We start from the raw sequence: 14882 nt of genomic DNA on the forward strand, positions 1-14882 counted from the left end.
CAATATACTGTAATAAGTATTAAAGTTTACAATTGCTTTGTAAATAATTATTATATTACAATTAATGTTACGGTAATTTGCAGCATTTCTTTGCCACGCTGAGATGTCGGTGCTTAAAGAATAATATGTGTGTTAAATAGTTGTGTATAGTTGCCAGTTGGCCAATACGCGGCATGGTGGTCTCATTACAGGTAGTATATAGTGAGTATTTTTTCCCATTGTTACATAATTTGTAAGCATATATGTATGTATATAAATACATATACATTCATATTATATATACACACGAACAGATATTATATTGTTGATTGCAAGAGATGGTGGGAATAGAATCAAGGTAATAATAATAATTCGTTTCCTACTAAAGTAGATTTGTAAAACGTGTAATGTACAGTCATATGTAATGTGTATGTAAGTATATTTATGAACCACTTTTGAAAATAGTTGCATAGAAGTCAAAAATATTTAATACGTACCTATATTATATTCATATACAAGTATCACAAGTGAAAAAAAATTGTTATCACTAATTACTAATATAGAAGATAATAATGGGTGTGAGTTTGGGTGACTCCTAAGCCTCTACTTAAAATATATAATGTATTTGAACGATTCTACTTGTAGGTTTTTATTTTTATTTAAATTTTCTGTCACCTGATTAATCCTGATTAAATGATTAATCGCACCATAAAATAATCGATTTTCGTAATGAGTTCTAATAAAGAGAATAATTAAAAAATAAAAATAAATTGGCATTTTTATACTACATAATTAGTTTTTACTTTTTTTTAAATAAACCTTAAGTTTTGAAACTGGTTATTAAAATATGAAAATATCCGTTATCTCTCATAGCAGTGTAGATTTTAAAATTTTTACAAAAGCCAATCAATCATTAAAACAATCGATACTAATAAAACCATAAAATATACTTTCCTTTAATTGTTAAAGTTTATAAATTAAAATTGTTATTATAATAAAATAATTGTTTTATATAGTCATAAATGTAATAATGTTAAGTTGTTCCGGAAGGTTAAGTAATTAGGATTTAGGTTAAAGTAATATTTAGAATTCATTTTTGGCAATTTATGTGTAGTTTTGAACTCTTGATCCTTTATTTAAAATTCACTTTCTCAAAATATAATTTTTTTACAAAAGCTTAGAACATTATATTATCATATTTATTTACATATTTCACTGGTAACGTTATTTAATTTAAAATAGCTCCATAATACATTTTAATTTAGGTTTTTAATTATAATTATAATGTTCTTGTTTAACAGTTTTAAAAAAAGCAAAAATATTTTACAAAATTTAATTTAATTAAGTTTAGCATACAATTATTGTAGAACAGAGAAAAATGAATAACTTCAATTTTTTACGTTGAAATAATTTAATAAAGCATTGCAATTATTCAAGTTGCAAGTTGTTTCATAAATTTGAACTATATTTGATCAATATAGTTGTATGTATTCTTGATTATTTTATAATTTAATAATAATCCCTAACATAATCGTACTTATAGATATTACTACAATGTTCAGTAATTAATTATTTGATTGTTTATCTTATACCAATATTCAAAATAAAGCTTAAACTTAATAAAAAAGTAAAAATACAAAATTAATGTTTTTAATATTTTTTTATATAAAACGAATTTATTATAAACAGTTGGTTATAAATATGGGTATTATGAATATGTAAATACGTATACCTATAAACATATTTATTTGTAATAATATAGCTGACCGGATATAAATAACCACACTAACATTTTCATGGCTATGTTTTGTTTTCACGGTCCATATGAATTGAATGTCACGCAACTATATATGTATCTAGGTATACGCATTCATAATCATATTCGTTTGGAATAAACTTAGTCTAGTGCATATATATCATAACATATTGTTTACCTGTACGACTATATACCTGCAGCTTACATCCGATACAGATTTACATATTTCACAGTTTGTGCATGTATAGGCTTACAGCGTGTCCATACTTTGGTAGGAAGGTAATCATCAATTGTTGAAAATCAAGTCCTTTTTATATATGTGTAAATAAGATACACCATTGCACTGACGTAATTTGGACATGTATTGGAGCGTTAAATAAAATGTTTACGTCTAAAATATACGTAGATTCATTATTTTGGACCATAAAAATAGTATCATGGATTCCAATTATTCATACATAAATCATTCGTATCAAATTAGTTAAATTAACTATCATTTTTGTATTTAATACCTAACAATAAATCATAATGCTTAGCTGGTATATTTTTGCACAATTATTAATTATACTTGTACATAAATAATATAAATATAAGAGTTGTTTTGTTAATTTATTATAATATTATATATAAGTATTAGTTATACATAATAATTTAAGTAGATGTAATTTATTTTATCTCACTTTTTAAATTAATTGTTATTATACCTACTATAAAACAATTATTAAGCATATAAGTATCATATGATATAAATTATTTAATAGAAAAAATCAGTAATTTGAAGATGTATCTATGTGTAATTACCGTTGTTTTTGTTGTCCCATTTTGTAAATTAAACTGAGGTAATGAATTAAAAAAAAAAAAAGAAACCTAGGAAACAATAATTATCAATACATTTTTAATTTAAACTTGTAATTATATTATTATAATATAAACATGAAAAATTAATGCATGCTAAGGTTTTTATATATAATAGAATATTCACTTGCTGGTACAACTTACATACTTAAACTGGTAACTATATTCATTAATAGTAATTAATTATACCAACAATAATATCAAATAATTTATTAATGTAATTTTATTCTTCTTGATTTTATTATAAATAACTCATTATTTATTAAACTTTTAAAAACATGAGTTTGGTCTGCTTATAACTAGATCTCGTTTGATTTATTAAACAGTCGAATTACTCAAACCCTCTTATCAAGTTCAAAGTTGTATTTATCCGTTTTTACTTAAGATATGATTTAATTTTAATTAAATTATTAATGATATAATAATAAAAAATTAAATAAAAATTAAAAAAATTAATAATGAATATTAATGGTATCTTTTCAGAGTTATATGATTATATTTCTGGTATCAAAATCATGATTTTTAACGTAACAAGGTATTTTTATACAAAAATGTGCCACCCCATAATAAAATATAGTCACTATACCATTTTCTATCTTTTATTGACATATATGATTATACATACATACATACGTGTCAATGAGTATATCTAATACATAAATGTGTAATTGAATCATTTTAACTAAGAAATTTAAGAATTTTGTGGAAATAGTACTATTATTTTTTGTAGTTAGATAAAGTTGATTATGAATTTTTAGATTAATTATAAATAATTTTAATTCATATTTTTTTTACATATTTTTTTGATTTCTCATTAAAATTAGTTATTTATTTTTTTTTTTTAATTTAATAAGTATCTTATATTTAACACCGAAAATTTAAATATTTAACATTTTTAACTTAAAAAATATCGTTGTTTAAGAATAGCCATACCGCGATTTCATTACAAATTATTCTATATTAGAACAATTAACTAATTATTTTTACAATATATTAAAATTATTTTCGTCTATTTGACATACAAAATTTCTAACCGTTTTTTAACCAAACTCAAAAACTCTTTTAAACGAAAACTAAAAATATTGAAAAAATTGTTACATTTATCGGAACTTATAAATACCTGCGTTATTCAATAATTTTTTGTTCAATGAGTTATATTATTGTTTTATATTTTGATTATTTTTAGTTCCTATGTAGCTTCTGAGCTAATAATAACAGTCAAAAATCATTGAAATCGTATTATATTAAATAAATTTAAGAATAAATTATTTGTAAAAGCCATTAAATAATGTAAAACATAAAAATAATTAGTAAATATAATTTGTAAATTATTTTCTATCAAGTATCTAATCAAGAAAGCGTAATAAATGAAATTTATAAATTTATTAGATGTAAGAAAATTTTATCTTCATAAATCATTTATAGAAATATAAGTGCATATTGTATAGGTACTATGCATAATACTATGTTTGCAAATTTGTATAATTAAAAAAAATACTGCCGGAGGGAAACAAAATTATTGTGAAGCGTATTTTTATATAATTTTCAACATATAGTTGAGTACTGCGTTCTCTGAACACGAGTTTAAGACTAGTATATACGGTGGGGGTTGCACGCACAATGGCATATACAGGTAGAATTGTAGAGAGGAGCCACACAGGTGAAACTGTATAACCAGAAAACCGCTGGTAAGGTCGTTTGCGATCGCGACTCCGGCAACACGGTTAGTGTCGAGTGTACATTGAGTCGTGGTAATGGTCTCGCGCCCGTTTTTGTTAGAAAATAATAACAACGGTTTAAATAATGTGTTTATAATTGTGCGTCAACTCACGGTTGTTTTTTTTTTAGTGATCGTATTCAATTAATATTTCTTTGTGAATAAAATTAGGTAATCACCGAAATAATTATGGCCGAGGAATATAATTTAGTCGTGGTTTTATTTGTGTAGTACTAGTACAAGTGGATAATACAAATTCGTTTGAATTAAGAGTTCTTCAGAATAACTAAGGTATTTACTTTAAAATTGTACATATCATCCTAGTTTATGTACATTATAAGTTACATGTTACATAAAGTTAATGTAAATTACACAATATAGGAAGTTTATTCTAAATATTTTATTGTTATTTGATTATACAATTTTGATGATTTGATAATCGATAATTGTTTTATATAAAGACTTTATGCTCCCTCGTTTAAGTCTCTAAGCACTATTCTTTGGAGCACATAACATTTTTAATATTATAAGGTATGCGATTAAGTAAATATTATAAAAAACAACTATCGATTTTAATTGATGCATATGTTTTTGTTTATTTGTAAATATAATTTATAATAAGCTAAAAACTTAAAGTAAATAAGTTTTTGATGTCTACTAATAGGTTTTTAAATAATTCTTAATAATAAATATCTTAATAATAATTAGATATCATATATTGATATTTAGGTAACTATTCAAACGTTTGTTGCATAGGCATAGACATATATATATATATATATATATATATATATAAACTATTTTAATGTTTACAACACTGCAACACTTGATAATACAATAAATTACAGTGTACATTTATAAAAAGTTAGTAATATTCATGTAAGTATATAAAAAATATTTATAGAAATGATTATATGTTAATAAATATTCAATAAAATAATTAATAGCATAAGTGCGTAAACATAAGTGTAAATTTATGATATTCAATAGGATCCGCTTCTCTCTAATGTTCTCTTATCATCTTCATGATTCTATAATTTCTCGCTATAATGAATTTGTGCTGGACCTTGGTTTCAAGCTTTCCAGCAATCTTGGCCAGGGTTTTCATATTGAGATGGTTTGCTGTAAGGCTCTAAGAGTCTTGGTTATTATGATGAGACTGTTAAAGAATTTTAAGTTAATTAATTTAAACTATTATTATGTATTATATAGGTATATTACTATTATTATACTATTCATTATTCCGGCCAATTATCGAGTATGATGCCATCGTATGGGATCCCCATACCATCGACAATGCTTACCAAATTGAAAAAATGCAGCGTAGGTTCTTGAGATTCACCAGCTACTTTCTGAACATTAATTGTGCACTACATGACTACACTCCAGTTGCCAACCAATTTGAGCTACCTACATCAGTGGAACGCTGGCGTAATATGGGTGCAAACTTCTTAAAAGGATTGTTAACTGGTATTGTAGATTACCCGATCTTACTCTCATTTACAAATTTTAGAGTTCCACAATGCATCTCACGTTCTTTACTACTTTTCGTGTACCACCAACTACTTATCTAATGAGCCGTTAAGACGTATGATGCCTAATTTCAATACGGACTTCACTTTTCTTTTTTAACCACTTGTATTATAAATCAATATTGTTTTTTATTTATTTATAATATTTATTCTGCATCGAAACTGTTTGCTTTTGTTGTTTTGTAATACCTTTATTTCACTATTTTTATAATTATTACTTAATAATTCTTTTTGTTGATAATTATTGTAATTAATATTCAAACCTGTTATTATTATTTGTCAACTGTCAAAAAGGCTTAGCGCTTATATATTTTAATTATATATATAATACATTAAATTGATATAAAATAAGTCATCAGTTTATTTAATTTATATGACTGATTAAAATATCCATAATTTAAAGTTAAATATTCACATCAAACACGAAATTCACCAGCAAGTTTAACATTTGGTTTTTTGTCAAATTTCGGAACTTGAACCACGTGAATCTATTGTAACTTATAAGATTGAATGTCTTAAACTCAATTCGTAAATGGACTCTAATAAATGACACTTTTGATTAATTTAATATAATAAAAAAATGTTTCCTAAAAAATATTATCGTTATAAAAAACATATTTTACTTTTCTCAACATCTCAAATTTTAAATTTCACATTTCTAATTATTTTTTTATATTTGAATTATTTTTAGTAGTATACTGGTATACGTATTTTTTTATAATGAGTGTATAAAATATATTTTAATAATCATATTTTTTTAGAATGTTTACTTTAAATTAATTTTAATTTGCATTACTATATTACTGAGGCGGATCTGAAGACTGGCTAAGGGGGGGGAGGGGCGAATAGGAATATTTATGAGTGATATATAGAGTACAATGAATACTTGACCGTTATTTAACCAATTTATTGAAAAATAAGTACAACGCTTAATACAAATAATTAACTAGGTACCTTTATTTAAGTACCTATAAAAACTCACTATTCAAAAATATTAATTACAATAATAATTTAACATTTCTTTTTTTTTTCATTTGCAAACCTATTAATGACTTCGTAAAAATACGGTTCCCAAATATTCCTATATCTCAGCTTATCTGTATATTATAAAATCAATGGTTATAGCTCGGTCGCTTGATTACAACCTCGGTTGTATATAGAACCGTGATCACAATTATTATTTATTATTATGAAACATCCTAAGTATACAAGCATATACATAATTTATAAGTATTTATAAAATTATTATTTATACCTATATAAAAAATATTAAATAAATCTGTAAAAAAAAAAGTCTAATGGGAGCGATCGCCACATCCCCCCCCCCCCCCCCAAAGATCCACCCCTGCTATATTATATATATATATACGTATATGAATATTTTCTAGAAAATTCTAGCGGAAAGATTGGGTAGAGATTTTTGTAAGATATTGATAGTATGTATTTAACGTTGCATAATTATAAAAAGATTCGTTAATTAAAATATTTATGCAAGAAATACATTCAATAGTTCTTAAAATGTTTATAATTAACGTTTTATTATGTTACTTTTTTTATAATATTTTTTCCATATTAATTTCCCAATTTTTAATAGTTTCAGTTAATGTCTATAAAGTAAGAAAACGAAAATATACTATATTTTATAAATATTTTGATATCTTCAAGGATTGGAAATAATAATTGGATAATCTATTATCAAATTGAAAACAATGAATTACTATATTTTGTTGTATTACTTTATATTTTAGTAATGTTCATTCTCCAATTCACTGATTGATATTCAAGGCAATGTAAATATATTGAATAATCCGTCCGTCGTTAAAAAGACATCGCTGCAGGGACCAACTAAGTCCTTAAATACAAATCACTAAATTTTAAGGGTTCTGTCATTGAATATCCTCCCTCCTCATAATATTTCATATAATTTATAAAATTGTAATCATCTCATTTACTTATTGTACACTATATTAAGATTAATAAATATTATATTTTTAATAATAAAAAAAAATTAATTTAATTTAGGAATTATATTTTATGAATATTTTCGAATAAGCAAAATATCTTTTAAAAATTAGGTTTACTTAATTATTAATAATAATAGTTAATTTAAATTTAAATATAATTAGATGAGAAATTAAAAAGCTAACTCATAAGGCTTATTGTTTGTCTATAACAAATTAATTATTAACATTTTCAATGAATTTTTTTTTTTTTTGGTCTTTGTAGAATTATGAAAAATCTAAGCTGTACAGAATTTCTAGGGTTATAGAGTTCCTACAATTTCATTATAGAAAGATACCCTATAATTAATGGCTTACCATCGTTGAATTTAACATAAATATTATAAAATATTTTTAAATAATAATTATTCATTTACAGTACATGGTCACGTATTATCGTTTTATCAACTTATATATTTTTAATACAATTGCATTAAAAAGGATTAAAACAATTAAACGTAAAACTATTAATCTGAGAATAGAAAATTATTTCAGCATGTTGAGTATTAAACTATAAATTGATACAAGTACAAGTAAAGAATTTAAAATATCAAATATAAAAAGTCAGTCACGCGCCTACAGTCGTTGCGAACACACGTATGTGCTCCGTGCTATCGTAATTGCGCGTTAACGTGTCCCTTTCCGTTCTCATAATTATTCGTATATTTAATAATTAATTAATGAATTAAATTAAATTATATTATTAATGTTGCGTCTCTACATACGGTGTCTTCTTATCTACAGACCGCTGTAAGCGATCTCAATAGCTATATTCGTTTCGACTTTATTAATAAAGTCAACTAACAAATAATATTCAAAATAAACTACCCAAGTCTAATCTTTCAAATAATTTGAATAAAAAAAAAAAAAATGACAGCAATTTAACATTTACATTGACTTATGACTCAAACGATGGTTTTACTGTGCAAAAAAGCAAACGACACTTATCAAGCTCTTCATCCACGTCAACCCATTGTTCACTGTCTTCGTCAACCTTAACTACAAATAAAAAACAAAAGTTATTTAAAACCACGAATTAATTTGAACTCCTTAATCCAGATGGTATTTAAAAGAAGAAAACGGTCAATACCATACCTATCAACTTAAGGAAAATGAACCGATCCACGTTGTTATCCGAAATCTTCATTCTACAACTTAGACTGAATTAATTAAGGATGAACTGGAAGTTTACCTTTTCGAAGTCAGACGCGAAATAAATGTTCTCCATAGAATCACCAAGATACAATTACCTCTTTTCTTTGTTGATTTATAACCAACCCCTAAGTCAATTGAAATATTTCAACTCTCCTCTTTATTACATACCAAAGTTAAAATTGAAGAGCCATATAAGCCAAAATCGATCAGTCAGTACAAAAATTTCCAGGAATATGATCACACTAAAATGTATTGTGGCTACCCTTCAAAAAAAAGATCATCTTGCTAGTTACAAAGGATGCTCAATGTACAGGGAACTTCAACGCGGTTTATCCTCTGATACGCCTTGAATTTTCTAAATTATTCAAACCCACTACCGATAAAAACAAATTTCACGATCTTGTAGCTAACAAATAAATTTAATTGTAAAACGGAAATCAACTGATGACATCGATTTTAATGTAAATCATTTAACAAAATTTGTACAATCTGCGGCATGGTCTTCTACTTTAAAATCCCAACACTCATTTCAAAACCCACTTCTTCCAGAATATATTCGTCATATATTTGTAGAAAGACGTAGAGCTAGAGCTAACTTTCAATGGACTCATCTTCCTTCTCATAAGCACAAATATAATAAATTAACTAATCATCTTAAAAAAGTGCTGGCAAAACATAAATCTGAGACCTTCACTTATTTTCTAACCAAACCCTCACCAAAAGATCTTTGGAGATGGATTAAAAATATTTGTTAATTTAAAACTTTTAAACTATCAATTAAAAATCCGAATGGAAGTTATGTCATCTCTGACTCTGATAAAGCTGAATTTTTTAATGCACATCTATCTGGTATATTTCAACCTCACCCTGAAATTTACTCACAAACCAATACTAGTGTTGTGGAACGTTATCTTAACTCCTCATCTCACTTGCCATCTAATCCTATCAAACATTTCACACCAAATTATATCAAATTTACCATAAGTAAATACTCTCTCAAGAAATGTCCCGGATTTGACCTGATAACTGTCAAAGTAGGCGTTTACCTAAAAAATCCTTTATTCATCTTTCTCATATTATTAATTCCAGTATAAGACTATCATACTCTCTCATGTTGTGAACATTTTCTACCATCATCCTAGTGCCCAAACCTAATAAGCTACCTGATTCAATAACCTTTTTTCGACCTATAAATTTACTTCTGTTTTTTGCTAAAATTCTGGAGAAACTTTTACTAAAACGTATCCTTCGATGTGTTACTGAAAAATCTATTCTTCCTAATTCTCAATTTGGATTTTGCACTTTTCATTCTACTGTTAAACGGGTTCACAGATTTGTTGACGCTATATCTTACTCACTGGATAAAATTTCTAAAAATTAAACTTAGTAAAAACTGTCTACACTTAACACATCATTTCGCTGATGTATTGAAGCGATAAGGATTCTGAAAACACATTCGAACTTGGCATGAATGACTCAACATGTTTATTTGAGATCGATCGGACCATTATTTTAGATTTATATCTTCAACTTTCATCAATTGAATTTCAATATTATAAAAATATTTAAAAATCGTCCCAATTTATCTGCCATAATAATGGAAGAAAGGTGGGTAGTTTTTATTATATTGTATATTGCACGTGTGAAAGACGAAGACAATACAGTTGAGCTACAAACATTTAAGTGACCGATACGTATGTCTATAAAACAGACCACAAAGTAAAGTTTGGTGAAATGTTTACTCGGAAAAATATTTATATTATATATAATAAAAAATATTTTGATCTAGAAATTATTCAATTGTAACAACCACATCATAATGATTTTTAGTCAAAATAAAGTTAAGTTGTGCACGTGAGTGCATGATAAATAAACTTGCGGGTACACGGCTTACCTCTCTAAGAAATGGCACGCAATTTGGAATTTTTTTTTTTTTTGGCATGCAATTCGGATGCAGCCAACATTTTTATAACTATAACATACATAAAACACACGCAATAAACTTTTTATTTTGTAAAATATCAAAATAACTTTAAAATATATAAAAAAATGATGTAAAATGGATTATTGAAGTCTTAAAATATGTTAAATCTTAATAACATTCATAGTTATATGGTGCTAAATAATAAATTTATATTAATATTATTGAAACATCCTTAATAAATAAATGAAAATAATGGTAATACAATAATTCATACTGTTAATTTCCTAATGTGTAACTGTGTAAGTACAAATACTTTATATACAACATAAATAAACGTTATTTTTATATTTATTTCAAACATTATTTTAACTTGATACTTTTGACAATGAATATTCAACTATACATATATTATACTTATATTATTATTATATTAACCTATGGGAAAGTTTTATGGACCGCAAAAATATTTATTATATATATTCGACATACATTTATAAGCATCGTATAACAAACTACATATTTTACCGCAAAATACTGAGATCCATTTTTATCCTTAAATATATTTTTTTAATTTACTCGGCTGATATCTAATTTTCTATTTCAAAAAATATTCGAAAATTTTTTAGTATACGCGTATGCTGTGTCTACTCGTATATACGAGTAGTATTTTTTTAAATTTATTTTTGATAGTATACGAGTAAATACTTATTGTATTAAATTATACAATTATTCAATATTAAAATCAAATAACCGAAAAAAATTAATTGTTTTAGTTCTTGATTTTTAAGTGAACATTTGAAAATGTTTATCATTAAATATATAATATTATTTACTTTTTCAATTGAATATAAAACTACTATTTATAATGATGGATATTTTTTACTCCTTTATTATAAATTATGTTGTAAATATAACTAATTGCTGTTTTAATTCATTTTTTATAGAATTATTTTAATTAGATATTATGTAGTAGGCAGTGGCGTAATTGTGGGGGGCAAGTGCCCCCTGACAATTTTTTGAGAGATAAAGGTATAATTTTGCCACCCCCCAGATAATCCAACAGTATAAATAACACCTTTTATTAACGAACTCTTATAGGTATTATTTAACAATATTGGTACCTAATACCTGATACCTAATACCTAATACCTGCTACCTACAATTTATGTTAATCTAAACCACAAAATGAGTTAAAAGACTTATGTAAAATCAAACAATTAGATATACTGTATAAAATACATACAATAAAAATATGTTTTAACTGGTGAGGGGAGGGGTGTCAGGGTTTTGGTAATAATAAATATATTATATTGCCCCCCCCCCTAGATTTTTTCCCAGTTATGTTACTGGTAGTAGGGGTCCCAAAACTTTATAATAAGTGAATTACATTCACATTTTTAATTTTTCGGCGATTTATACCATTATAATTGCATTATTGCTGCATAAGAGTAAATAAAATAATTACACAATATTACATTTTATTAAAAATGAAAAAATATATTAAATATATAAATTTATAATGCTAGAAATCATGTTTATTAGGTATGTATAATGTATATAGGTACCTATAATGTATACTTATCAATAAATTAAAAATCTTAATTAATATTTATTTAAAATAATTTTTTAAATTAAATTGTATTTTAAAAAAAGCAACGAAAGCATTAATCCTTATAAATTCCAGTAGTGTGATGACTGAAGATCATATAAGTCATTACGAATAGTATTAAGTAATAGTATTATTTATTTTATAGTACTTAATTTTTAACATAAATCGAAAATAATCACAAGTATAAATAATGTTATAGAGAACAGATTCTATTTAAATTGACTTTCATGCAAATATTTTTTCAATTGTTGTCTTGCTTGTCAACCTGATCAACACATCTAACTATCGGTATCTCGATTATTTATTATGTTTTTCGTTGTTTCAGGTGAAATTTATTAGACGGCCTTTTTTCACAGAAACGGACCAAACCAACAACTAATATAATGTAAATATATAACGGGAGTATCATTTTTCGTCAAACCTTCGTTCACAATGTACCGGTCAAATTTTTATGAGAGCACGTGCCTGCGTTGCTACCAGACTGTTTACCAGGTGGATCGGGTCGGTCCGCTGAAGGACTTCACGTTTTTTCACAGTGGATGTTTTAAGTGCATTGTTTGCGGTACGAAGTTGACACTGAAAACATACTACAACAATCAGCACCGACAAGAAGATAAAGAGGTATACTGCTCTAGCCACGTCCCGAAAATCGGTCCTGGTCACCTGGACGGGACATCGGTGGGTATTCGAAGTGCCTTGAACGTGCCCAAGTCTACGACGTTCGTAAATGACCAGATACGTGGCAGTGGCAAAGGTACATTCGACGCCGAAGCACTCAATATCAAACAACACTTAAACGGCTTAATACCAAATCGTTCGCAATCTCCACTGTCCACCCCGTACATCGGATCATCCACTCCGGATACTGGTTACCAGTATGGCAGGTTCGATGCCTCCGCCTTGCACATAGCCCATGCGCTACGTGCCACCGAATTACATAAATCTTATACCAACAAGAACGGCATTCGAGAGAAACCTATACACTGTTATCTGGTGAGCGCTTATAATCAAATCCTAACTTTATGGCTACTAAACATTTCGCGCTATTCTTTGTTAATCCCGTATACATAGTACAACATAAATTTGAACATTCCAATCAATTTAAAATGTGTGATAGGAGTAAATATTTTATCCTTGTTTTATTTATTTTAATTGAACTACGTTGTAACTAAACATATGTTATTTTTGTTATTAACAATTAGTTAGTAGATATCCAATTTTAAGAAAAATTCCTAATGTTAACGGAGATACTTAGATCTCTATAACTCAATAGGTAACCAATGATGAATTTCGTATACATTTAATTCAATATAGTTGGTTCGTTTTAAAAACGTTGTTTTATTCACAGACGTTGTTATGTTGAAAATTGATAATATAGATTTTTTTGAATGTTTTACGTGTACGTAATTTGCATAACTCGAAACAATACAACGATTACATTATTATGATACTTACGTATACTCATCATCGTATGTGTTGAACCATTTGTGGTTGAAACAATTAAATATTGGGGAAAGGTATTTTTTTTTGCGTAACACATTCAAATCTCGTGTTACACAGATTTGGAATGTTCAGAATATTAATATAGAGGTACTTATATACTTAATCTAACCTCTCTATATACACATACCATACCTATTTCATATTTAAACATAGATTGCATGTTTACATAATTTAAATGCATTTAAATCAGTTATATTATAATAAATATAAGTAGAAGATTGGTATACTACTCCGAAGCGTTGACCTTATGAACTACTATAAATAATAATATAATTTAATATCTACTAATTATCGAAATGATTTGTATGTCACTCAAAGCTATCATTATTATAGATTCTAAGAAACCTAGTTAATCTGCTTCTGTCAGAAGCATAGTAGTACTCATACTACTGTCAAATACTTCAATTTAATATTCTTATTTTATTTAGTTTTTGATATAGTAAATATTAACAGAAAAAAATTCTTCTATTTCGGCAAAATTGTAAGTCTTACAAATTATATATGTATATTATACATAATATTATGTATATTCGTTATAATACAGTTTAAAAATAAATAATTAATCTTATTTATATTATTTATGATTATCATATTTTCTAAATAATTTTCATAAGTGTATGAATTTTAAAAATATGTAGATTTTGTAAGTTATTGTATTTTACTTAGTTAGTTTACTTAGTTACTTAAATCTAGAGGAAACTAAGAATATATCAAATATTATTGTTGTTCTACATTTTTTTTCCTAATTTCAGAATAAGAAAGTAATGGTAGAGATAATTTTTAGACTATCCAGGAAGTAGGAAATAGAAGTTTCTTCGGTGAAAATAAAATAATTTACGTAAAATAGGTTGG

The 14882-nt window shown here is 25.9% G+C and overlaps 2 protein-coding genes across 2 annotated transcripts in view; both read left to right on the forward strand.

Moving 5' to 3' along the window:
- The first annotated feature begins 4283 nt into the window (after positions 1-4283).
- The window catches only part of LOC112680198 (hillarin), a 50033-nt gene continuing 39434 nt past the window's right edge, over positions 4284-14882 (forward strand). The window contains exons 1-2 of the mRNA XM_025550233.1: positions 4284-4598; positions 12853-13520. Of these exons, the coding sequence (XP_025406018.1) occupies positions 12960-13520 (561 nt within the window). The 5' untranslated portion in view covers positions 4284-4598; positions 12853-12959. The remainder of the gene's footprint in view (positions 4599-12852; positions 13521-14882) is intronic.
- On the forward strand, positions 5307-5931 carry LOC112680200. The gene is made up of 2 exons (XM_025550236.1): positions 5307-5431; positions 5520-5931. Exons 1-2 carry the CDS (start codon positions 5314-5316, stop codon positions 5879-5881), a joined length of 480 nt encoding a protein of 159 aa, XP_025406021.1. The 5' UTR covers positions 5307-5313; the 3' UTR covers positions 5882-5931.

Source organism: Sipha flava, unplaced genomic scaffold (genome assembly GCF_003268045.1).
Source record: "Sipha flava isolate LNK unplaced genomic scaffold, YSA_version1 174_pilon_pilon, whole genome shotgun sequence".
NCBI lineage: Eukaryota > Metazoa > Arthropoda > Insecta > Hemiptera > Aphididae > Sipha > Sipha flava.

Bases quoted from the DNA above. Each gene is read 5' to 3' on its own strand.
- LOC112680200 (XM_025550236.1), top strand. From the start codon at position 5,314: ATGTTCTCTTATCATCTTCATGATTCTATAATTTCTCGCTATAATGAA. The intron at 5,432-5,519 runs GTAAGGCTCTAA...TGTATTATATAG, and splicing joins TCATATTGAGATGGTTTGCT to GTATATTACTATTATTATAC.